The 27606-nt window shown below is 39.1% G+C and overlaps 1 protein-coding gene across 1 annotated transcript in view; it reads right to left on the bottom strand.

The window, feature by feature from the left end:
- stau2 (staufen double-stranded RNA binding protein 2) overlaps window positions 1–27606 on the bottom strand; it is a 99598-nt gene that overhangs the window by 22126 nt on the left and 49866 nt on the right. Inside the window, exons 12-13 of the mRNA XM_079259363.1 lie at window positions 21018–21373; window positions 8815–8928 (exon numbers count right to left, since the gene is read on the bottom strand). Coding sequence (XP_079115489.1) covers window positions 8815–8928; window positions 21018–21373 — 470 coding nt within the window. The remainder of the gene's footprint in view (window positions 1–8814; window positions 8929–21017; window positions 21374–27606) is intronic.

Here is a 27606-nt window from a genome sequence, read left to right as displayed (position 1 = left end):
AAGGCAGAGGACTCTTCAGGCAATTGCAATGTATTTACCCACAATGCAATACTTGCAATGCAGGAAGTGACTTTTTGTGTAGTCCGCTTCCTGTATTTGGTCCACTTGACACAGAATGAGACCTGCGTTTGTAGGCAGACTTCTTTGATTCTTTGATTCAAATCAGAATTTGTTTGGTGCATTCACAGCTCCCCAAACGAAGCGGACTTTCAGAGCAAATGGAGTAGGATTCAAATAAAAAAGGCTGATGTGAATGTGCCCTTCCATGCAACTTGCTAGTTAAAACAGTCAGCAACAACATTCACAATTTCTGCTGAATATTATTGGACTCCTGCTGGCAGTGTGTATTTTACATCCTGCAAAGGGTGAGCTGCACTTGGTTAACTAGGTGAACGAGTTAGAAAGGATCACTTGTGCAGGGTTTGTGTGAGAGCCAGTTCTACACTGGTTATGTAAAGAAACATATTTCACAGTCAGAGAGGCCTTATAGAGCCAAATTATTATGCCACTGTTTCAACACATGGCATGTTGGATGAGGCCAATATGAGCACTTATATGAATCTTTTGCTAAACAACTCTTTATGCTGCAAGCTATGATACTCTGTTCATTCGGACACCTCTTTACAACAGCACTCAGGTAAACGCTTAACATTTTACAGGGACTCTATGAGCGGACCACAATGGTCAAGTACACGGATCAAGGTCAGTACATACTCTGCATGTGCTGAGAAACTTCTTTTCTTTCTCAAGTTGGAGAACGAGAACAAACCTCTCTGTTCTTGCAGAGAATGTACAAGGCTTAAACCTTTAATAGTGTTGACTCCCACATCCCAAATATTTTGTCTGGAGATGTTCTTGAATATTTATCTCAGTCTGGTCCTTGTCTGTGTTGCTCTGAACTTTATGCTTGCCCATTTTTCCAGCTTGCACAACATTGGTTCCAAAAGAAATGAATTTCTTCTAAATTAAAGCTTTTATTAATGCATCTCTGCAAAAGACAAGGTCTGTGCTGCCTGGCACTACTTCTGCAAAGACTGGTAATACCATAACATAAGTCACAGACACACTATTGGAGATACAGAGGAGGTATATGTCAATTCAAATAAATTTTTATACTCAGTTCACCACGATGTGAGGCCTGCTGAAGAACATGGCATCAAAGAGTTAGATTCCCTTTCTTTATTTCTTTAAAGCCTTCAAATTTGTACAAATCTGTTTTTCATTAATGAAAAGGCAATTTCTAGACGGAATAATAGCACATTATTGTAACCTTTATGACTTTTATAACAATTAATTAATTACTAATGAGTACATTTGTTGCTTCTAGTTATATTTTGTTTGTGTATATGTTCACTTCCACACTACGTTAACCACTTGCAGACATGCTAATGCTCCAAGGGGCCACTTGGACCTATCAACAGGTCCCTTAATGGGCAAGTTCATGTTTATTCTCTCCCCACAGGTCGCCTCTTTCTCTGTAGTGCAAAAGAAAAAAAAAAAGAAAATAAAAGACAGTAATTTCTATGGCTGATTTTCTCATTCTTGGTCCTCATCAATCTTTTTTGTGCCCACTTAATCAGCTTCTCTCCAGCCTCTCCCTTTCCTTTCTCCTCATCCTTCACCAGTCATTTACCTCTTTTCTTTCCTTCTCCATCATTCTTTCACTCTTCCTCTCCTCTCCAGTCACACTCTAATCTCTTGGTCTGAAAGGTGTTTCCTGAGGAGGGCATGTGGGAAGACAGGCGGGAGTGATGGATCGCCATGTGGATGCTTCACTTTGTCCTCACTCCAGGGTGGAAACAGGGTGGTGATGGGGAGACAAAGTCCAGGCCTTGTTAAGCATTTATGGAGAGAGAGAACTCCAGACGAAACTTGAAACGACAGTGAGTGTTCTCAGTGATGTCCTGTAAGTCATACTTGCATATCTGCCTGAGGAGTTCATGGACTGGCTCGGTTAAATGAAGCAACAGATGAATGTTCCCGCAAGACAAATTCTTGGATCATTACACTCAGCTGTGCTTTAATATCGGACAAATATTTACTGTGTCTTTTCATGCCTTTTGGCATGTTCTATCTGAACTCAAATTTCTGTCTTAGAGTTGGGTTTAGCAGAGAAGGAGGAGAAAAACATCTTTTAGGGTCCTAATTCTTTAGTATGTATGTAATATGCATTCTTTACTTATAAAGCCTTTATTAAAAAACTGGAGCTGTTACTTATTTGGGAAATGTGTCTCTAAATTAGAGACACACAAATATTTTAAAAACATGACTGGCTGAAGGTAGAAAGCGAGGGGGAAAAAAAAAAGAAAAAAAAAAAGAAAAATCTTGGAAGAGTGTGCAGATGCAACGTGGGTCCCACCATCCTGTTTTCTCCCGATTCAATGATTTAGGATACCTCCAGGTGCTGAGTTTGGTTATAAAACACTGGCACATAAAGACGAGACAGACAAGACAGATAAGCAGGGAGGAGAAGCTGTCCGACAGCTGCCGGCCTGGTTGGGTAACACTCCAGCAGGACCCCCTGAGAGGATCCCAGCCTAGGGTAACGTCTGTGCTCTAGTCGGGGAGGAAGACTTCAAACATGAGGCTTGTTCAACCTCTGCCCCTCTCCAGCTCCCTCTCCTGCTGTTCTCCTCAGCTCCATGGGGGATCTCTGAAGACTAAGCCAGCAGTGGCCTCCTCTGTCTTCCTCTGCAGCCTTTTTCAGAGATGGGATATGTAACTGCTGACTTTGTCAGTACGTCAGTGATAGCATTGCATCACTCAAGTTTATGTTAATGTTTTTTAAGGAACACTTTAAGGGGAGTGAGAAGTTTTGACAGTCATGCCATACATGTACTTAAATACTTAATCTTTGGGATTGTTCCAAAAAAGCATTTTGATATGACAAATTAAGACAGTCACTTCCTACATGACGAGACGGATGGTTTGTTATACAGAACGTTCTGGGAAACTATCTGCTGAAACTGTGTGAAGAAGGAAAGGAACTTTACAGAAAGTACTTACAGGTCATTGGGCGAGCATCTGCTTACTGTCATTTGCTAGCTTCAACCAATCTGATCAAGAGAATGGCAGAAGAGAAGCAAATCTTGGAATAAGAGTTGTCAGAAACAGCCAAAAAAAAAGGACAGAAAATTGGGCTTCCATTCAACAGCAAAGCTGAGAAGACCTTCAGAAGAGCCACAATCAGAAACAGAGAGAAAAAAGTGAATAAGCTGCATTTGCAACTGGTCTGAAGCTAATAAATGCTGCATAGTTTACTTCTGTTAAGAAAAAAACCTAAAACTAGGAAAGAACATCTGGTGGATATTTTCAGGAAGGAAGACCTTTTCCTAAAGGGATTCTTTAATCTGTGACAATGTTTGTCATAATATATCATGACCAGAAAATGATGAACTCAAACTTGTTTCTTTTGTTTTCTAATTTAATAGTCTGTATCAAGTCTTCTCTGTAACATGCAATAACCACAAAGATGGTTAAAGTGGGTGTATAAACCTTTTTATTGTATATCCTTTAAACCTCAGGTGTCAAACTCCAGTCCTGGAGGGCCGCTATCCTGCAGGTTTTTGTTGTCTCCATGCTCCAACCCACCTGACCGAAATTCAAAAATTGGTTGACAAGAAGCTGCTGGATCCATTTGATTTGAATCAGCTGTGTTGGTAGAGGTAAACAACAAAAACCTGCTGGATACCGGCCCTCCAGGACTGGAGTTTGACACCCCAACTGTCCAATTTCCATTTCCATCACCTGAATACATATCAAACACAGAAAAAGCGCAGCTATTTGTTAGTGGAAACCTTTGTATTTTGCCTAAAATCATCCAAGGAGGTACTGACAAACTATCTTAGATGCAAAATAATGTTAATGTTACTAAAAAGAAAAGGCAAGTTGAATTTGATTAACATACCAAAAATAGTATGACATCCTCCTTAATTTCTCTTTTTATTATTTTTCCAAAAATGATGCACAGATTCAGCTTGGCTAAGCTATATCCCCTTCCCATGATCATGAAGCTAAAACCCCCAGTCAGGCTTGAAGCTGACATGTTACATGCAGTAAAAGTAATAAACTGTGCATGTCTTAAAAGAAATTATGCCTGCCGACTGTCAACTTCCTGCCCTCACTTAAACCAACATAGTAAACACTGTCTAATCAAGTACTACTGACTGGCAGCCCTTCAACCTGCCTGACTGAGGGAGACTGTCTCCTGTCAGAAAAAGCAACACTTTAACATCAGCGTAGTGTATCAGTTGCAGCACCTCTGTGACACAACGGTTGTCTTTGTTTGAATAAAAAAAAAAAAAAATCACTATTTCAACACATTTCAAGCCAGATACTTTCAATGAGGAATGAGTGCAACATGTAAATAAAAAGCATTCCTCACCAGCGGTCCTCATTATCGACTCCCTACGGCTCTGTTCCTTCATTCTCTGTTTGAACATCACAACTCGGCTGGCAGCAGAAATCCACATACCAAGTCAAGGTCAGATGTCCAATTAATTTTCGCAGAACTTCTTTTTTTTTTTTGCTTTTTTATAAAAGGAAAGTTTGTGTAACCCAAGGGTGTGATTATATGCGTTAGTAGTCGGTTATAAAAACGAGAGGAAGCATGTGACCATATTGTGTTTTGCTTTGATGACAGTGTTTTCACAAGTTCTCATGGAGATTACTCAATGAATAAAGCCTGTTCATTGGCAAGTTACTGGATTCATAAGAAAGTCTAATGACTGAAGAAATTATAAAGGAGGACATGGAAAGATGGGTGTAATTTACAAGAAATGAATCCAATAAAAAGGTCCTCATTACCTGAATGGATGTCCACAACACATTTGAATCCTGATACGCTGTGGTCAACATGTCACATCAAATCAGTCAGAAAGTGCTTTTGCTGCAGGAAATCCAAGCAGCCACAGCTGACACTCTGGGAGACAGGGCCCCTGGGACTAAGGGTGGCTCAGCTGAGGACATTACTGCACGCAAAGCAACCTCACGCACACCCAAACACACACATATACACACAAGATCTTGTGGCAGACAACAGTCACCCTGTCATCTTCGATTGCGGGCCGTTCATGTTGGACCAGCGACACCTCAGACAAAGCTCAGAGGGCCTCGGCCCTCCTGGTGTCCCACTGCCGCCACTGAGGGACTGCCAGAGAGTTACTTCAGCTCTACAGAACAAACACAGAAATCTGTCTGTCTAAAAAGCTTGTAGTCATGTTGAAATAATGACAAAATATATCTGGATGCCATGGCTTGTAATTTGGCCATGTAACAGAATTTTCAATTGTGTGAGTGTGGATTTAACTAAGCAGAACTGATATGACTTTGAGAGCATTTGAACAACTAGCAAAGCTGGAAGTCGGTGGTCACAGAGGAACTTGTGGTTCGAACTCTGACTGCACTTCCAACAGGAGGTCGCCTAAAAATAAATGCAAATGAAAGTAAGGCTCAACAGGGGGTTAAACACTGCTTTCACAGCAGTCAGAAAAAAAAATCAAAACGTGCCTTATTTTACTATATTTTTCCTTATGTTTCAGGTTTTATGAAAATGTAAAGCGACTTAAAACTAATGATATCAATAATATTAGATCCAAATCAATTAGCGTGTTGAGAAAAGCACCAAAGAACTGTGGTTGGCTGCTTGTGTGCAGCTAATTCTGCAGGATCCGTTCTACAACAGGAAGCTCAATGCAACACTGGAACTTGTTTGCTATGGTTCATGAAGTGCAGACGTTTTGAAAAGTACACATGCAACACTCTTTGCTCTTCATCCTTAAGGTTCCAATGTTTACCAGAAGGCTAAACAAAACTTTTACGAGGATTTAATTCATTATCGCACCAAATTCCTTTTCAATCCACAAGATTACAGATGCAATCCTGAAATTACAGCCAACATCACTGACAGCAAGTGTGTCTGTCAGCTTTGACTAGGAACACGATGCTGGGCAACAGGAGGTCTTTTTTATTTTATGAAATTAATCTTAACCTGTTACAGCATAAGTGTGCAGAAAACGGAGATTTAAACACACTATGCATGAATATTGCTGTGTTGATGAAGTTTATGAAACCTCTAAACAATTCACAAACCCAAGTCTAAGTGAGTTTAAAGGAAATTTATGTTTCCCTATTAAATGAAGCAAAATTCAGGACAATTTTTGCTTTTATAGAGACACATATCCACTTGTAGCAATCAGTTGTAGGCAGAAACAGGGAGCTTCTTGGGTGGGAGGGACGTGTGTATTTATTTGAGTTTAAAACGAAAATAGCAACGTTCTGGACACAAATTGCATTAAGCTGTTCCTGGCTGATGGGTGAGGATGACCACTGGAAAAATGTGGAATTAATGATTCTGATTTATGAAGGGAAATAAATATGATTAAGTTTGCTCATGCTACTGCCCTGAGTTCTGCTCTAGAGTGGGCAAGTACAGCCTTAATTTAAAAACCGCACAAGCACATAATGTTTTAACAGACATTATGTATTTTACAAACATAATAAATGCAGTCCAATCTTTTTCCCTTGATACATCATAGGGTGAGGTGTGCAGAGGATTTCCTCTGGCTAGTGATCGTTATCAGCTACCCCAGTCTACTTGACATAAACCTCTATGGGAGCAGAGATAAGACTGCTGGAAACTCCCTGCCAGTGTGCAGAAGCTGATTGGAGTCACCACACGTTAGGAAGTAAACTGTGTGTGTGTGCGCAGTGTCAGAGGCAGGCTCCAGGAAATGTTTTATCAGTTAACATAGAGATTCCCTGTTTTATCTCATCAGATTTATTGCGTCTAATTGCACATGTTAATTTGCAGGATTTTGTGAGTGGGTGCAAACACCTGCAGGCTGTAGAGAACACATGAATCTTCACTGAACTACAAGATAAAAACATAAAATAACAAAGTAAACTGTGCAGGAGGATGCTTGACAGTCACTAGCTGATGAGGGAACCTATAAGACTAACTTACAGGCAACTCTAAGGACCTTTGATATCACAACCCCCCACATTAATAACAGCTCTTATTTCTGACACTGTCAGCGAATCATCTTGGACAAGCCAATCAAATGTGATGCCCTCAAGACTGTTCAAATGTTGGAGTTTGAGGGTCTCCTGAGGGTGACCCCTTATTGTTAGGTGCTCCCTTTGTGGTCATACTCCTCACTGTACTGAGAAGAGGAAAAGAAAGGCCTTCTCTAACAGTCGGTCATGCCCCAGTGCTCCTGGAAACAACAGGTCCTAAGGACGCAGACCTGCCTGGCCTATATTGGATTGGCTCGCTGTTAGCGGTGGCGGCACTAGCCCCCCGTCAGCTGTCCCAATCGGGGCCGGGCTGGCCCTTTATTAAAGCTTTGAAGACTGTTGAACAAAGAGGCGTCCAATGTTTAGATGATAGAATGTAAGCAACTGGTTTTCTGCTTGGGCAACACAAGACAAAGAGCTTCCTTCTGAATACAGAGAGTACGCAAAAGAGAGTGAGTGAGAAAACTACAGAGGGAGGGAGGAAAAAAAAAAAAAGAGGGCTCCATCATGAGTCTGGGAGATACTTCGTTAGATTTCTGGTGGGGATTGCACGGCCTCTAGCAAACCAGCAATGTAGCTGCGCTGCTTTGACTTGGAAATGCTGACAAAACGGGACAGAAGAGCAGCAAATTTCATTAATACAACTACTAAACTTCTATAGGAAATCATTTTAAAGCAGGACTACCAAGCATACTTACAATTTACAATGTTGCATCAAGCTTTTACCGCTACCTTTATTAATGAAGTTAAAATTGCTGTACTGTCTGCTGCTTTATAATACTACTTTATTTAACAAAGTACTGTAAACAGTATAACTAATATTTCACAAATATGTGTAACTGGTTTAAAAATGTAGTTAGATTGCGAGCAAATATCCACATTTAATCTCCACAGGAAATGTTTGGTAGAGCAATTTAATGTAAACACATTATTTATTGATCTTGTTTGCAATACTATGAAATTTAATCTTGTGTGAATAACTTGGCTGGGAGTCTTTAGGCACATTGTGATTCAGATGGACACAATGGCATTAATAAATGATTACTGATGCATCTTTTATTCCCAGTGTGAACACTTGACTACCTCTATTTTCCAAGAAAAAGCGTGTGCCATGATTTCACATTTTTGTTGTGACAAACAAAGAAGGAAACTAGTTCATTTATTAGTTAATGTGGTACAACTTGTTATCATGGAACTGTATCAGATTTTAGGTTGACTTGATTTCTATCAGAACTTTCACCACTTTCTTCCACATCTGACTGCAAGACATTTTTTCCCAGCCAGAGTTGCTTATTGTCTGACGATTGTTTATTTGGTCGTGTATATGTACGATGCTCCGTGTAGAATCCACAGCGGCCTTGGCACAGACAACTTGTTCCTGCATTTGTTTCACTTGAAGCAAGCAGAAAGCCAAATTTAAAGGCGGAACAGAGTGTGCTTGTCTGATCCACATGAGAGATAATTTGCTAATCCACACCTCCTCAAAAGAATTGTACTTTCCAAGGAGACAAAGCCACCCACAGAAGCTGAAGTACTTCCACAGTACTTCTACTTAGCTTTTAATCCAGAGGGTACCAGTCAGATTTAATACTCAGCCATCATGTCCGTTATGTGCTCACTGCTGACTGTCTGGTTGTTGCACTTCTTTTATTTGATGTTCCACCTTTTGCATTCTTCAACATTATGCTATTAACAGATTATTTTTTTTACATTTGTACATATGTTCAGAATTGTGCAAATACGACTACATAACTGCTTCAATTGATGTAATATAAATATTAATATGCATACACATACCTGGTCATGGCTGGCTTGGAGGGTGCTCCCGGTGCCGTGGAAAGTCATTTGCACTGGGGAGAGGGTCAGATAGGTCACAAAATCCTTACCACTCTGTGCATCACTGTACTGCACCTGGAGGAGACAGAGATAACAACTGCTTGGAAAGGTTCATTTTGTCTTCTTTATTCAAATGTATTAATGTATCCACCCCAACCAGTTGAGGCAGATGGCTGCCCTCTCTGAGTCGGGTTCTGCCGGAGGTTTTCTTCCAGTTAAAAGGGAGTTTTTTCCTTCCCACAGTGCATGCTCAGGATGGGGGATTGGATCAAAGTCATGATTCGATGCAATCAGTTGGTTTCTATTATAGGCTGTGTATGAATTGGCTTGAAATGATGTGTATGTGAAGTACCCTGTGACAACATTGTTGTGAAATGGCGCTGAATTGAATTGAATTGAAATTCTTTCAGACAAAGTTAAAGCAGAAAATGGTCATTTTAGCTTGATATGTTTCGACCGAAGTCTGCAGTCTTCCTAAGAAGCAACCGCTGTGACGTGTTCGTTTTCACCTGTTATTCTGAGATGTGAATAACCTGAAGGACCTGACTGGTTAACCAAGACCCCTGAAACACATCACAGCAGCAGGACGATGCTTCTGAGGAACACTGCCACGTGTCAAGGTAAAATAAACATCTTCAACCATAACTTTGTCTCAAACTAGAAACTGTTGATGTAAAAATTCAAATGAAAAAATAAATAAATAAACCAAATAAAAAAACTCACATGACGCAGAAGGCTAGAAACATCTCAGGTATTCAAGAGCAATACAGTCTTGTGATTTTAGAGGTTTGTTTGCTTGTGGGTAAATCTTGCACATCTAATAGTCACCACAGAGCAATTGTCTACAATTATCCCACATCGCACACACAAAACAATGGAGGCAAATGAAAGTGTGTGAGTGTACTGTTTCTGAGGGGCATCTGAGGTAGTGATCACATCACAAGTGACCCCTCATCATTGAAAGGTTAACTGCAGGCATTCCTAAACGTAGTGCAATCAGGGCTGTGATGACATGGTTCTCCTGTGGGACAATCTGCTGAGATGTAAAAGCTTTTAGAAACCCTGCCTGCTTGTCTGCCCTACTTCCCACTGGCTAGCTCCCTTCTGCATTAGCATGGGTTTATCTGTGTGCAAGTAGATGTGTTTGCCTGGCCTACTTCTGCCAATGACAGCTGCAGGCATCTTCATAAGGAACACAAACGATGACGAACACCTAAATGACAAAATAAAACCTGACTTATTACAAGAGGTAAAGGCCACAAATAGAGCAAGAGATGGCTAGATTAGTACCATCCTCATTTAGAGAAAAAAAAATAGTATGGTACAAGGTATGGTAAAAGTAATGTCAGAGATTTACATTTCCCGGAACAAATGACCTGAAGTTGGCAAAGAAACAAAGGGTTAGAATAATTTATATAATGATTTGCATCTAGTTAGGTAATATTATCTATAATAATTTCAGTTTTAAGTGAATTCTGTTGCAAAAAACCCCACAAAAATTAACTATAAAATCATGATACAAAGGTGCATTTCACTTACTTTTGTATATAAAGTGTAACTGCAATTGATGTCAGGATTCCCTGATTTTAAACAAAATAAAATGTCAGCTATTGTGCATGTGTTGGCTTAGAAGCTCCAGGTTATTACTTAAAGTTAACCTTGTCTATGTGCACAAGTGCATGTACTCTCCCTTATGTATTTGGACGTTCCACAGTGGATGAAGTTTTCATCTCATCTAGCCTGTTATTTAATGGCTACACATGCCAACCTTGTGTGTATGCACATGTACCCACAAACCAAGCAGCGGTATACGATCTGTGACTGAAAGCTTCCAGAGTGCTGAGCGAGTGTGTGTTTCTTTCTTTCTGAATGACTTATGATCAGCCAGTCAAACACATGGAAGCCCGCCTGTAAAAACACACAAACACAGACCGGTATGAATGTGCATCCATGAAGATTCGACCAGCCATGTGATGTTACGTACGGCACATACCAACAGCACATGCTGCCATGGATGTGCCCGCACAGCTGCAGATGGATGGGGTTGCAGTGATAAAGTGTGGAATGCTATCTGTTATGCGTATGAATGATGAATGTAGTAAAGTGAACCCTGAAAGAAAAAAAAAAAAAAAAAAAAAAAACAGTCTTCCCAGATTAGTTCATCTCTAATAAATTCTCCAGACGTTAACATAACAGTGTTATGCAAATACTGTGCAACCACTAACTACAGATAGCTCATAAAGTAGCTGCACATTACCAGTGAAAGAAAGGTGTTCCACAGTTAAGCAAAAATATAGTTCAATGTGGTGGAAATACAAAGTAAAAAATGCAGACTATAACTATAAGAGCTGAGGTTTTGAGTTGTTTTGAATCGTGGTAGTTCTCTTTTCTCCCATCTGCACATATATATATATATATATATATATATATATATATATATATATATATATATATATATATATATATATATATATATATATATATATGTGTGTGTGTGTGTGATTGTGTGTGTGTGTGTGCATAATCATATTTACTAACAATCCAGATAACCTTAGCATTAACCAAGTAATTATAAGCTTTTATCAGTTGTTCTTTGCTTTATGTAGTTTTTTTTTTTTCTAGCTTACAACTGGAAATATTTCTGCTGTTAGCTTGTATATCATATCGGACTACATGAGTAAACATGATGCACTCCAGCAACCAGCCAAATTCTGGTTACAACAGGAAAGTTGGCAGGTCACCAAACATCACCCGGAGGTTTTTCTCTCTTGGTGGCTTTCTGATAAAATAGTCAAAGTGCCTGATTACACTGAGGATTTACCAGCAACTCTGACCTGCAGGCAGGAAGGAAAGTTGCCTGATTCGCCAGCTTCAAACAACACTATGGGATCATCTCATTTGTTATGATTTGGCGGAAACGAAAATAACGAGCATCTTTTAAAACAAACAGTCTATTCTCCAGTGCAGCCCGTGTCTTCTGAGCGCATATTTGCATGCATCTGTGAGCGCATGCATTCTAAACAGACCCAACTAATCATCCCAGGTCCCATCACAGAAAAACAGCCTCTAATCCACTTCCTTCTGAGACAAAGAAGCAGGAGAGTTACGCAAGGCCTGCGATTGATCGGCGGCACTAATGTGGAACAACCTCTGACATCTGGCTTCTAAAGCTGGAAGTCTCCTCATCCGAGGGCCCTCTTCATTTGAACAAACGTGAACATGCACAAACTAAAAAGCAATCACAGTCAGACTTCATGGTAAAATCTATGTTAAATGCACAAAAATGTACATCTGTACCTCCAACTGAAAACAAGGAGGTCACACAAATAAATTACATGGAAAAACACATAAGGTCTGTGTTACACAATGCTGCAGGTGTTGTTGCACTAAATCAGCTGAAACACAAATGAAGCAAAGGTAACCCTAGCCCTCACCCTGCAAGACCAAATTCCACTCTAATACTGGTGCCGTAGACTGACAGTCAAAGAGAACAGAAATAACTTTGACTTTACAGAAATAAACTAGCCCTCTCAGCTGACGAAAGCTGTCATTGTTGATGAGAAGCAATTAGAGCTCCATACTAGCCTGCTTCATTGAAGATTCCTGGGGTCAAGAGTGTTTGAAGCACATGTTAATATTCTTTTCACTTCCAGTAACAGCAGGATGTTGAGGCTAAACAAAGGTGCTTCTCTTCGAATGAACTCTGCATTAAGAGAAGTCTTAACAGGACGAGACAAATTGGCGTCCAACTTCAATTGGATCAGTCTATTAGCCAAAACTCGGTTTCAGTATGTTAAAAATAACTGTACTGAGGAACCTGAAAACAAAAACCAAAGTACACAGTCAAAGGGCTGTTGTTTTGGCTTTATTGATTCTATTAGCTTTTTTGGCAAACACTTGATAACGCATAAAAACAGGGTCTGTTGCTAAGAATGAGAAGCAGCTAAATTCTTAATTAGAGTAAAATATGAGCAGTCAAAGTGGACTGGATAAAGCAAATGTAACTGTAATTATGCACTTGTTTTAACTTGTTGTGAAACATAGTGCATTTTTTATTTCTTGAAGGCCTCCTCTTATAAAAAAAAAAAAAAAAAAAAAAAAAAAAGAAGGCAGGATCCACAGAGGCATGATGTAGTGACACTAAAGAGTGTGTCAGGCCTGGAGAAACATGATCAGATGAGTTGACTTGCTTTTCCAAATTTTCCACTATAGGTTATGCTAGCAAAGCACAGCAATGGACCCAGATATCGTTTCTGCAGTGCAAGTAAATGCAGAGTGAATGAAAAGTCAGACCTTTGCTGGGTTGTTTGGTAAAAAATAAATGAGTCATAAATAAGGGCAGGAAATGTAGTTCTTAAAATGCCTACATGCAAACTCCGCCTCAAATTTGCGAAGTGTAATTTAGAGAAATGGCTAAAACGTTGGGAAACATTCTGTAGAAGGTTTGAGCATGCTCGAACAATTAAAGCTGCAAATGAATCAGTAGCAATGGAATATTTCTTTGTGTGGTGCATTGATGTCAATGTCTCATTATAATGTAACTTTATTGGTAAAGGTGTTTTTTTTTTATTTAAGGAAAAGAAAAGAGGTTTATCTGTTCTAAACTAAGCTACGCTAACTTAACCTGAAGCTACTGAAAATAATTTAGCATCAATAATAACTTCATTTTCAAGCTATTATCAGGGGGGTACATAACAGTATTTGACACTATGAAACATTACATGGGGTCATTTTAGAAAGAAAAATAATGACTAGCTGTACTCCTGCTAACTAGCTGTACCTTTTTTTCCTTTTTAAAATAATCCTAAGGATGCAACAGTCAGAAATGAGCACTGAAAAAAGCTGTGTGAGTCAATAAGCAGTCCGCCATCACTTTTCAAAGCTCAAAGCTGTTAGTCTTTTATTTATATCAAAAGCCCATTAAGACTCATGTCTCACACAACCATTCCAGATTTATACGGAGGATAACATGCTGAGGAGGTGACTGACATCTATTTTAAAAAATAAAGAACAAAACTTTTACCTGGAATTCAAAAGCCTGTCCGCTTCAAAGGTTAAATACCATCCAGTGAAGATTTTGGTAAAAGTACAATATGACAACAAAACAAAAGGTTCATATTAATAATACACTACAATGCTATAACTGCACACTTTCATGTAACCACTATGATTAACCTTTAATATTTAATTAAATAAAGGAGATTTGAAACTATTATAAGCCATTTCATGACTAAAAGTAAATTGGAATTCAATTAAATTTATCAATGTTTCATGTGTCGTAATAGCCTTATGATCCAGCAAAACAAATGCCTCATCCCAAAACCACAGTTAAGCATCTCCTTCCAAAGCAATACTAACTCATGACCATGACTTATTCAGTTTATTCCCATGCACTGCTAACCAGTGACCACAACATGATAACACATGGCCATACAATTATTCCTCATTCCCATGCCCTGATATCTCGTGACAATGCGATAAAATGTTTACTGGTTATGCCCCAGATGTCTCTATACCCCACTGAGAATGCAAAATGGTTGTTCTGTTTTTTTACTTGCTTTTATTGGTGGGACTCAAGATTTCATTATTATAACACCATACTGTCATCAAGTCATTATTTTGCAGGCTTTAACCAAATATCCAGGCATATGTAAGCACTAAAAACAGCATAAAATGTTGTTTATTCCGTTTTATGCTGTTTTCCACCACCAAATTGTCACGAGAACACAAAACACTTTGTATGTAGTCTATGAAAGAGCTCCCTTAGTTGTGAAGGAGTTGAAACTGCTGGAAGAATGTGGGTCAGGATATTTCTGAGAACAGTGACTAGCGTGCAGATAATGAAGAGAATTGTTTAAGATTCCAAACAAAGTGCCAGAGTTAACACACCCTCCATCTCCCACTGCTGTGACTGTGCTGGCACACAACCGCTATCACTGCCTAGTATTGACAATTAAATGAAATATGATCAATGCTATCAAACTACAAAAGAACAAAGGCAAGTAAAAACCAATTATGCTGCATATTCAGATTTGCAGTATGCTGTGCTGGCATTTGAGGGTATTTGATTTAAAGGTTTGCAAATGGGCTTGAATGCGGTGCAAAAACATCATCACTCAATTTTGCCAAACACACACAGATGCAGGCATACGCACCAACACGCATGCAGAGGGCCACCGTGTAAGCAGAGACTGTGCGCCGAGCCAGCGTTGCATTAGCAGTCTGATTTATTCCACTGACAAAACTTGTTTTCGAAGATCGCTCTTCACACAAATATGCAGCAGAGTGCAGCTGGAAGCCATCACTCTGCCGCAGAAATCAAACGTGCTGGGATTAGCCATCCCGAAATGTATTTTCTAACGCAAATCCCAGAGTAAACAGAGAGTATAGGAATGAGATGATGACAAGGAGGTTGGAAACAAACTGTTAGTCTTTGAACGTTTGTACCAGGCCAGGCGTTTGATGTTGATACAGAGAGATGGGAGTGAGCGATGGAGATCAGGGAAGTAGGAGGAACAGAAAAAGAAGGGAAAAAAATGTGTGCGTGTGTGTCTGTGAGTGTAGAAACTACCAGGCGGGGTACTAGGTGTAGTCGGCACAACTTGAAGTGGTTTTTCTACACAGCCAAAGAAGGATGTTGGGGGTGGGGGGGTGGGGGGGAAACAAACAATGTGAAAGTGTGAGAAATCCTGGGAACAGGACTGCATAGATATAAACACTAGCACCCGCCTAGGAGTGTTTTCATTAACATGGGATTTCCAACGCAAAAGTTCTGATTCCAGCTCAGCACAGAGTACATCCCACCCTCTTCTCTAAATCCATCTCCCTAGCTAAGCCTGTCGGGACTTTAGAAAATAACTCAGCTGATTAATATCGCTGCTGTTATTGCTTTAGATGAACACAACTGATAAGGCCAGAAAATAGCACGATAATCTTTTCAATGCAACCTGGAATGATTATACAGTCCTCTTAGTTTGGTCTTCTCGACACAAAGGAACATTAAAAGTTTATCAAAATGAGTAAGATAGTATATATAGAAAATAAATCATTCAAAAGTGTTATGATGATGCATTCTATATTTTCTACTGTGAACATTAAGAGTGCTCTCTGCATAGCTTGCGTGCATACATAAAAAATGAGTAATCTATCTGCTGGAGCTCATCAAAACCCTACAGACTGGACAAAATTTATTCCACAATATACAGTTGTTTTGTCATATTTTCCATTGCAAAGCCAGAAGACACCCTGAGGAGCGATCTAATTCCTAATTCAAACTAAAAAGGTGTCACTTTCATTTTACCTGCCAGCTACTTAAGGATATGGCTTATAGTATTAAATTAATGAGAAGTGTGCTCAAAGCACAATGTCTTATTATTTATAATGGACCTCTGTAAAAACAAGATCATCATGATTGTACTGTGTATGCAAAACACATGTAAGCAAAAAGTCATTTAGATGCAAAACCCAATTCCAATAAACTTTGGATGCTGTGTAAATAAAAAGAGAACGTTGCGACAGAACATAGAAAACACATGTTGAAAGTGAGACATTTTACTATTTCATGTAAAATATGAGTTCATCCTGAATTTGGCAATAACACGTCTAAAGAAAACAAAGTTGAGACAGGCCGTGTTTACCATGGTGAAACATTGCCTCTTCTTTTAAAACCAGTCTGTAAACATCTGGTTACGGGGAAAAAATGTGCTTGTCCACTTGAGCATTGGGTTAAAGCGTCATCTTGCAGTTTTTCTTTTAAACCTGAAGGTGGCAGTAGGTCAGGTCGTGTTGACTAAAAAAAAAAACGTGTTCTTTTGTTGGCTCCATAGTGGTTTTTACTGCCTTTTACTGCAGATGCTGGGCAGGTATAAATCCAGCTTTAGACCTTTGGGAGAGGACACGGCCCATTTTAGACTGATGCCAGCACCATACTTGTATTAACCTTTCAGCACTGATGGGGACTTTAGATATATGTATTGCCATGACAAAATTGAGACCGATTTTTTATATTTCTACTGAGGACTGGAAAATCTCCAGTATCTAATACTAAATATTACCCATGTAACTTGCGCACAAAGATTTCTCTAGATTCTTTCGGGAGATCAGTATATATCATGCTCCGAGGTTGATACAACTATGTTAGTTTAAGTATTTTTCTAAAATTACTTTTCAATTCATTCACAAACTTCCACCTGGTTTATCTACTTCTAGGATAAACTTAAAAAAAATCTGAAAGACTCTGCATCTCTAAGGTGCTCTTATTATACTCATGCTGTTACAACCCTGTTATCCAGTTAACATATTAGTTGTAACATATCCCTCCAGCGGCTTCTCATGTAGTACCACTTACTCTTCAGCTTTGTGTAGCCCCTGACCAAATTTCTTTAAGACATGTTGCTGCTGTCACGTTGTAGATTCCCCAATAATTTTACTGACACAGTAAATAAGTAGACAGTAGATATTTTTTCTGTGCCTTATAGAAAATGAAATGTGGCTTAGTAGATTTGTAATCTTTGCATTTTGTGTTTGTACAGCATTAACTCTTTTTTTCTTTGGGGAATTGGGGTTTTATATAGTTTTTTCTGTTCCAGTCTCAAAGCCATTTCCAGTTCCTTTAAATTGACAATCCTGCTGTCTATGCAGGCAGTGGAAAGGCTTGCACTTAAGCACCACTATACGCTTGGGCTTGCATATATTCTCTGTTTTTCACTGTGTTGTGCATGCAAAGACACTTTATTTAATTTCATTAATGCATAAATAAATTATATACATGTGTAATGTTCTGCCCATTACCAAAAAAGTAAGAAGTTAATAAAGTGTAATGGTGACAGTCTGTGGTGACTTTTCAACATAGTAACGATGGCAGAGGAATTGGGGAAACTGGTGACTGCAATGCCAGGATCAAACCTGTTAACGTGTAAAATGTACAAGAAATTACTCAAAGGAGCTAATGGGGGAAAAAAAGAGGGAAATGATTATTATATAAATGAAAAAATACTAAATATATAATAGCAACAAACCCAACAGAAAGGAGAAAGGTAACAGAAAAACAGGAAAAGGGGAGAATCTATTACATCGCTCCTACTCAGTACTTCATCCTTGCTCCATGTGTTGTCTATTACCTTCTGCCGTTTTGTTTCTGCCCTACTTCCAGCTCACATACCCGCAGTGCCAACAACACGCCAGCCAAATTAATAGCAAATACAGACATACACACATACAAACACACTGGAATAAGAGCCAATATCCTTGTTCCAAGCTGGCATGAGCACAGCACACTGTCGCATATCCAATAGTCCGAGCTTCCACTAGAGGCTATTTTCCACTCAAATCAAAAGAGGGGTTTAACAGGTAGGCCTGAGCCTTTGTTTCTGGGGCTGGATGATGAAACAGACACTATGAGAATGCCCTTGGTGTTTGTTTAGTTTCTTTAATCCAGGGTTGGGTGGTTACTGTAATCGGCACACTTGGACAACATAATTACATTACAATGACAGGATTACTAATCAGAACAAGGGATTATTATCAAATTCTTTGAAAAAATCTGAGTGGATAAGAGTCTTTACTTTTTTAAGAGTGTGTTCGATTAAAAATAAGCCGTGTCAGCACAAAGCAAAACATGACACAATGAGTGAAAATTAAACAATTCCGAGCACAACGTGATGGCAACTTGGCCTGCAAGAGCGCACAGGAAGACATCAGCCTTAAAAAGTCTGCCGAACATGGCAAGTTTCTCATTACAAACTCACATGATATGAAACATCCCCTCAATGGAACACATATTGTCTGCATGTCTCAATTACAGCCTGAATTCTTTACTTAACAAAACACACAAGCACACATAAATATGCAAGCATGCTGATGCTTGTTTGTGTGCTCATTCGCAGAAAAAGTATGTAAGCAGACAAAAAAAAATTATAGTTGGAATTATGTAAAATGAGTTACAGTTAATAGAGTTAGGAAACAACAAGGACTCCAGTTTTACAGAAAGGTTTTGCCCAACTCATCCATTTCCACTAAACAGAACCTGCTGTCTGTGTGTGCGCACTTGTACAGTACAAGTGTGTTTAGGCTTGGCCAAGCGGCAGAGCTCTCTCAGGTTACACACACACAGGAAGGCTCAGAGCAATAACAAAGGCCTTTCAAAGGAACCCTCAGCAGGTTAAGATAAAATGTTTTTCGCTCAAACTGATAAAAAGCATCTGCAGCTTAAATGAGCGGGTGTTGGTATCAGTGCTGTGGTATGCGCAGCAGATCAGCCGGCACAGATTAAAACAGACATGGGTTGTCTCCTTCTTAAGCACAGACACACATGGAGAGGCTGAGAGTATGATCGGTATGGTAATGACAAAAACACCTGAGAACTTCCATAATTATCAAAACAGTCTCCCATCGATGTCCACAATGAAAATCACAGAAACTGAAAAGTGTGTTTTGTCAAGCAGTTCTAAACTCTAGACTCTCAACACAAATCCCGTTCTGTGGACCATCACAACTCACATGACCTGTGTGTTTGTCTTCTAAATGAGCAAACTGGTGGACCGTTACTAGATTTTCATTTATACCTAATAGTAAAGAAGCTCCTGAATCAGGGCGCCAATAAATGCAGGATTATGCTAAAGCACAATCGTGCTGACACTTTGCATGATCCAAAGAAAACCCAACTCAAATGACAAGATAGCATTTCACAAGTGAAATAATTCTAAAAATGAAAAGAAAAAAAAAGGTTGCAAAATAACCAGAAAGTCCTGAGAAATGAAGATCTAACTGGAAAACATATGCATAATACTCCCTTTTAATTAAAATTCTGAATTGTCTTGTGCGAGTTGCTAAACCCGAATGCTGATAAGCTACTGTAGGTACAAATGAAAGTAAATACTGTTTGTTGCTTGAGTTAACAACTCATGGTGTTGTAAAGCAGTTTCTTCATTTGCTTATTCGGTTCAGAAACCATTCATTTTCTGTTTCACTTAAACCAGTTTAGGATTAGATGGAAGCTGGAGCTTATCTAAGAAATTAGCAGGTAAAAAGCAGGCTACATTCTCACAGGTCACCAGTCTATCAACAGGTCCCATCAGAAATCGTTGGAAATCAAAAAGAACGTGGATCCATGCAAATTCATTTCCTCCCTTTAAATTGATTTTATGTTTTTTTACTTGCATTGATAAGTGATAAATGTGGAAGGTCAATGTAAATATACACCTGGATGACTTTGGGTCTGTTCACATTTCATACCACATCATCAAAGCACAAATGGGCAGCTTTAACTATATGAGTAATGCGCTCAATAAGAACTAAAGATGCATTCAGAAATGACTGCTAAGTCTGCACTGTTCCAGGGAATTTATCTGCATTTACTTAGCAGAGTGAATAGAATCTGTAATTGGGGGCACACGGACCATTTATCTACTTAATGTAACTTTAAGCAGCGAGTTAGCACCGAGATGTCACGTTAATAGTCAACAGAAAAAAATACATTACGTAAAAAACAGCTTCCAAATTTTGCACAGCTGTCAGTTAACTGGAGAAGTTACAAAACCAATCTGTGGGGACACGCTGAAGAAACAACATTCTGAGCTAAAGGGTTTTCTAAACTGGACTTTTGGGACCAATATAGATGAAAAACGACAGGAAACTATCATCCTGTGAATATCCATGCCGCTTTATATGATTTGTTGTTGAAGCTGATTGCATTTGCTGCATTATAAAATACTTTGCAGTGCAAATCACAAGAACCTCAGTTTCTCAGAGACAACAGGAGAATGTTGGAGGGAATTAGGTACATTTTTTTTTAAAAAGCTTTACTCACACCCTCGTTCCACAGAAACAGGATCTTTACAAGTTGTACCTCATTGTAAAAGTGATAAATCAGTCTTTTCAATGATCTACAATCCATCACCTGTTGCTTTAGTTAAAAGAGTAAAAAAAAAAATATCCAAAAACAAAGGTTTATTTTTTTTTTGTGCGAAATTTCTGTCTTTCTAATTCAAATAATGTGAATATGTCAAGATTATTTTTAGTCTCAGGGTTTGATGAGTACAGTGAAATGTTTCATAGGGCAGGTCGGGTAATAAAAAAATGAAATAAAATAAATTAAATTAAATTAAAATAAAATACTGAAGATCAACAGACACCATAACGGCTGCATGTCCATTTCTGCATCTTACCTGGAATCCCTGGATACGAGCCAAGTAGTCCAGCTGCTGTGCTGGCTGCACAGAGACACCACAGGGTAGGTTCTTCCCTTTCATGGGTAGCGACACATCGGTTGTGGGTGACTGACCATTAAGCAGCAGTTCCCTGGCCATGGTGGCGGTCGGGCTGGGCGAGGAGGACGAGCTGCTGTAATATGGAGGATGCCCTGGGGGCAGAGGAGCGGAGCAGGGTCCCATGTCTTTGGATGTCATGTAGTTAACAGATCCTCCACTGCTGCCCCCAGGGCCTGTTGCACTGCCACTCTGCTTTCTGCTGGCCTCCATCTCCTGATAGACGTCAGGGCTGAGGTGGAGCAGACCCTTCGGGGCTGGAGGGGTATCAGAGAAGAGGAAAGAAAAAATCATTTTCAGTCAGTTTGAGACATAAGTAAATAAAATTGCATGTGTGTTCCTAACTGTGTTCCTAGTGCAGCAATGCCCAACTCTTGTCCTCAAGGCCCACTGTTATGTAGACTTTGGATAGCGCCCTTCTGCAACACCTCTAACTGATACTAATGGAGATTAAACTTTCACCAAATGTAGAAACTTTTAAATCAAGGTTAAAAACATTTCTTTTCTCATGTGCCTATGCATGACATCTGCACAGTAACTTTTACTAAATTCTGCTTGTAATTATTTTAATATGATTTATGATTTTATTATGATTTTGTTATTTGCTTAAAAGCATAAAAGCAAATAAAATCATAATAAAATCATAAATCATATCATTTTCTGTAATGCTTTTAATGTTTTATGTGAAGCACTTCAAATTGTCTTACATGTTGTACATGGAAGGTGCTATAAACTTGCCTTGCCTTGCCTAATGAGTCAATAGCAGAGATCCCCTTCATTTTAATCTGATGTGTTGCAGCAGGGAAACATCTAATACCTACACAATAGTGGGCCTTGAGGACCAGGCTTGGGGATCACTGCTTTAGTATGTGAAGTGTGTGTTCCAAAACTGGCACTCCATCTCCCATCCCAATTGACAGTTTCTTGTGGTTTGGCATGTCCGAATGCTATCAGAGTCTGCTGGGAAACACACACAGTCTCTTTCTTTATCACTCCCAAATGCAGAGACACAAACGGAGCATCTACCAATATCAACAGAGCATCTATGACTTCATCTTTGATGAGAAACAGCAGTGTCGGCTAACCAGCATCCTGTTCCACTTATATTTCAAGCACAGACCCCACAGAATCCAAAAGCAGGTTCTTGGTGATATTTCAGTGGCTAAAGGAAAAGAAAAAATCCAGAGAGACTTCAATCTGGAAAGATGAGCCACATTTACTGTCTGACCAGATTGTCTAAACAGGACACAGCTTGGTCCAACTTAGCAAATCACTCCAAGACTATCTTTCAATCCTGACTAGATATAAAAATAAAATACTTGATATATATATATATATATATATATATATATATATATATATATATATATATATATATATATATATATATATATATATATATGTATATGTATATGTATACACACACACATACATACATACATAAAGGTGATTCTAGACATCACTGATATAGTTGTGACAGGCTGAAGTGGAACATGACAACAGGCTCAAGACATGAGACATAAAAGGGAGGAAAAAAACTGCAGAATTGTAAGAAAAGAACGGATAAAAGGCAAAGATGAGCTGGGAGCCAGTCATGATGGAAGAGGATGTGGGGATGAGTGGATGTGAAACCCATGCGGAGCCTCAAAGCCCAGCCAAGGTCACCGGAGACCGGAAGACCAGCTGTCTGTGTGTCTGTGCGTATGTCTGAGGGCTTGTTTGTGTGTGCATGTGGACTAACAGCTGGGAGAAAGTGCGGGAGTGAACACATGACTGACAGGCCACTTCCTGTTTCAGTTAACATTTGCCATCACATATGCACATATACAAAGATGTAGAGTTTTGCACACTTATAACTTACTCCAGTCTAAGGTTTCTGGGAACCTGCTGACAGCATTTCCCATTATGAACAAAAGAGGTTTGAGCTCTTTTCCAAAAGAACAGAAAAGCTGAAGGAAACAGCAACAAAATCCAAGGTTTATTACTCATACTACAACAAAAAGCCCCTTGCCAGCAATGACACAACTGCAAGCCCTGTTTTCCCCTCCTTCTCCTAAACATGATGACAACTATAATTTTAATTTACACACGTAAAACTTGCAGGCCTGTGCATTTGGAATATGGCACTATAAAAGTAAAAGGTGTTAGCCAACATGACATCAGCAGTGGACAAAGAATATTAAAAGGGCTTGTAGTCAATATAATCCATGCCTGAGTGTGCATGTGAGAATGTTTGTATGTGATTGAGTACTTGTAGCTGGTGTCAGATGGTGAGCGTGAGAGCAAGAAAGCCTAAGAGAGAAGAGCCAGGGAGAGTGAATAAGTAAGAGTGGCGGAGTGTGTATGTGTGTGATATTGAGACAGCGATTGTGTAATTTCGTACATGAAGCAGGAGCGAGTTGGGAGAAAGGAGAGAGAAGCAGAGGCAGAGGAGAAGGGAATGGAAGAAGCAAGGGGAGAGTGTGTGTTTGTGGTGCTGGTTCCAGGCAGTTGCGGAGGGGGTCCCGCCCAGGCTCGGTGTCCGGTGGGCCAGGGGAGCGTTGGAGGGAAGCCAGAGCCAAGCATGAGACTGATCGAAAACAGATAGGGCCGGAGCCCGTCGCTATAAATCACCAGAGTGGAGCAAGACCTTTACATAGCTCACACATGCACACACACATATGAGCAGCAGGAAATGAAATGTGGCAACTCAAGTGAAAAGCCCTGCTGAAATACCCATGGGAATAAAAGGGAGAAAAATTACTCTTCTTACTTCTTTTTTTTGTTTTCTTTCCTTTGTGCTTTCTTTTACGCTCCCTTCCTGTCTCTAAGCCACCCTGTTTGTTGTAGCTATGTCTGCCACAGCTTGCATAGGCCAGAGGACACACACACAAAGGTTGAAACAAAAAGATGATGCTGACTAAATCGAAAGAGGAATACATCTTTGTGCCCATTTTTTTTCCAACTTAATCTTCAAATTGCACCAGTTTGATTTCCAAATGTGCTGATTTATTGTCTTTCTGAATCCTAAAAGTGGAGTGAGAATTAGAGATTCCATTATTAAATAATTTATGATCAATAATGCATCCAAAGTGGAAAATATTGTGTTGTGCTATTTGTGCTGAAAAAAAGTTTTAAATGACTTTTTAAAGGTCATATTGAAGTGTTACTGTAGTCTTCTACAAAGAAAGTATTACAAGTGTTGACTCAAACCTCAATAACTACAAGGCTTGTGAGTATTTAGAAATCCAACTTTAATCATTTTTCTTAGTGTAATTTATTAAGCAAGACTATCTCAGGCTTTCTGTTGTCTGTGCCAGAAAAAATAATATAAAATAAAATTAATATCAAGTGACAGTAAACACATTTTCCAATTTCTTTCCCGTAACAAAGCACCATGAATAAAAAACTGGAAAAACAACTCAGATTTACTGCTGTCAAAGATAATAAGTTGAACATGAAAGAACAGAAAATGTAATTCATAAATGTGAATAAAACTTTAGAGGAGATAGCTGAACAAGAAAAAAGTTAGATTTAGAATGTTAATTGCTTCCAAGTTGGCTAGTACCAGTATGAAGAGCGCCTGCCTATAGATAACGTATATTTTTGGCCTTAAAAACAAGTTTCTGCATGTTGGAGAAGATGTAATGCCTTACTGAGCACAGAATGTGCAGAAAACAGACAATCAAGACATGATAAGATGAAGGCATGAATGACTTGGTATAATTTCAGAGATGCTTCCCAAATGATAACAGGAATGCCTATATGTTCCTGATTCAAGATTCAAAGATTCAAAGCATTTACTGTCATACACAGAGAAAGGAAACAGGTTTCCCTGTGCAATTAGCACAAGAGCTTCCGAGAACAGTTTTATTTCAGACTTAAAAGGTTGACACTCACACCACAAGAATCAGCCAGCGCATCTTTCAAATAGTTAATATACACACTCTTGGCACTTTGATACACTTTTTTACTACCAGGTTTGATGGCTTTTAACACCCAGAAGAGTTTTAATTCTTAATGGCAAATCAACAAGGTGTTGTAAACATTCCTCAGAGATTTTAGTCCAAATTGGCATGACAGCATCACACAGCTGCACATCCATGATGAGAATTTCCTGTCCCACCACATCACAGTAATGCTCTACTGGACTAAGATCCAGAAAATATCAAAGAAGCACCTTGATATTATCTCTTATTCAAACCCTTTCTCTGTAAACCCTAGAAATGTGTGAACATCCCAGCAGTTTCTGAAATACTAATTCATGCCTGTCTGCTGTCAACAATCATGCCAGGTCACTATTGTCAAAGTTACTTTAATCCCCTTTCTTCTGAGCACTCTGATGCTCTGTTTGAGCCTCAGCAAGTTGTCTCGTCCGTGTCTACCTGAATAAATGTGTTGAGTTGCTCCCTGCAACTGAACTATTTGTTATTTTAGGTATACCAGTGAGTGGCCAGTGAGTGCATAGTTGTAAAATAGGAAAATAATATAAATTTAGCAAAGTCAGAAAAAGGCCTGGAATTAACCTTTGAAGGGCCATTCCTCAGATTAAAGTCCAATATGTCCACCAATTTATTAGAAAGTGTTGAACATTGTCGATCAAAGCACAATAAAGAGGGGGTGAAGTCAGCATCACAGCTTAGCGGTAACCTTTGTATCACCTGGTAATCAGAACAAACCATCATACCTCATGAAAATTTGATGAGTTCTACAAATCAATGGTCAATTGCACTTCTGATTCGGTTATTTTCCTAACTAACCGATTTTCACCATGTGCTTTATCAACAACCTTGCTTTTACCAAAAGAGTTTACAAGATGAAAAAGAAAGACAGTAAAACTACAGTTTTGTAAACTTAAAAAGAAGAATGTAGGGAGCAGCTTCTGTGTATGGTCCGTCAACTGCTGGATAAATAATTAGCTCAAAACATTTCATCATGCATGTATGTTTTTTTTCCCCAGTCACACTGTTAGTTATTTTTATGTCTTTTCTAAAATAATGATGATTAAAAAAAAAAAAAAAAAAAAATATCAGAACAGAGCACAAATCAGAAACATCTTCCATTCAGGAATACCAGGCACACACACCCTCACACAGAAAACTGAAACCAGCTGTATTTGTTTGAATGAGCTGCAAATGGTGTTTATGCAGTAAACATTATTCAGACATTAGCGTTGTGTGGGTGCTGTGCGGTTTGGGCACTTTAAAGAGCTGATTAACAGATAGTTAAGCCTCAAGCTGAGTGTGACATAAACTTAAGTGGGAATGGCACAGGACCAAAGACACACTCTAAGCCAACAATAGGAGTAAGCACCAAATAAGGAAGACCTTGTTTCCCCAAGAAGTTTTGTTCTGGAGGTATTAGGCAATTCCTGAAGCTTGAGCTACCATAGAAACCACAACCACCAAAACACCCCTTCCAAAAAAAACCAAACAATCATTTATCTCTAAACATGATTTAGATTAATAACTTTCAGAAAACCGCGGTATAAGTCGTGGCAGTCACTGAGCTCTCATCTGGATTCTTTATATCGAGTCGTAAGTGGTAACAACTTAGAGAAATGGGCCTTTCTTCATTTTCTGTGCAGCTCAACATGAGAGCTGAAACATCACATCCATTCTGCTCTCCATAGTGAGGCTGCATGCTCTGCGTCAGAGTGCCGCGCTCTGCCAAAAAGCCTCCATTAGGCCAAAGTGACGACAGCACATTTGAATCTAATAAGGTTATCTGCTTGTTTTCCACTCTGCTGCTCCACATCTCAGACTATTGATATGTCCTCAAAACAGCTCCTTCTCAAGCTGCTGGTCTCAGGGCTAAACTGTCTTTTTTTCTTTTAATCAGTGTAAAACATCACCACTAATCAAATTCAAATATTACAATATGAGCTAATCTGCTGCTTTGAGACCACAATTATGAATTCTTTGCACAACTTATTTCACCAGTAATAAATTTAAAACCTGCTGATGTCCTGCAGCAGGTGGAGTTACTAGAAAAATGCCAGTGTTGCCAGGTAAACAAGTAAAAATAGATAGTGAAGATCTGAAATAGCCTCTGGCTTCAGTGAAATATTGCCTTTTAATCGTCTTTCTTATGTTTTGCTTTGCTTTCAGACAAGCCGGCCAACTAAAAAACATCATACAGCTGACAACGGCCAGCTGCTCTTCAAAGTTGCATTCTTGCACTTTACTGTGAATGGCCCTTTGAGACCTACCCCCCTTCTATTAATAAAGGTTCTCTTAAGGCCATTGCAGTCCCATGTAAAGGAGACCATAAATCTAAGTATTAAATTTTCTGAACTTTTCTTTTTCTAAATGAGGTTACTGCTTGTTCTAAGGCCTCTGTTTCAGGTTTTTAGTTGAGTATATCACTTAATGTCAAATGAAAAAAGGTGTTCACGTTGACGATCCTTCCATATTTGAAATCGGCATCAAGTAAAGCAGTGGTTTCCAAACTTTTTCTGCAGGGCCCACTTTTCATCGACGACAATAATGTCAAGCCCCCCTTTCCGTCA

This window comes from Telmatherina bonti, assembly GCF_933228915.1.
Source record: "Telmatherina bonti genome assembly, chromosome: 20".
Classification (NCBI taxonomy): Eukaryota; Metazoa; Chordata; class Actinopteri; order Atheriniformes; family Telmatherinidae; genus Telmatherina; species Telmatherina bonti.
The sequence above is the reverse complement of the archived record's forward strand: the minus strand, read 5'-3'. Positions and strand labels throughout refer to the sequence as shown.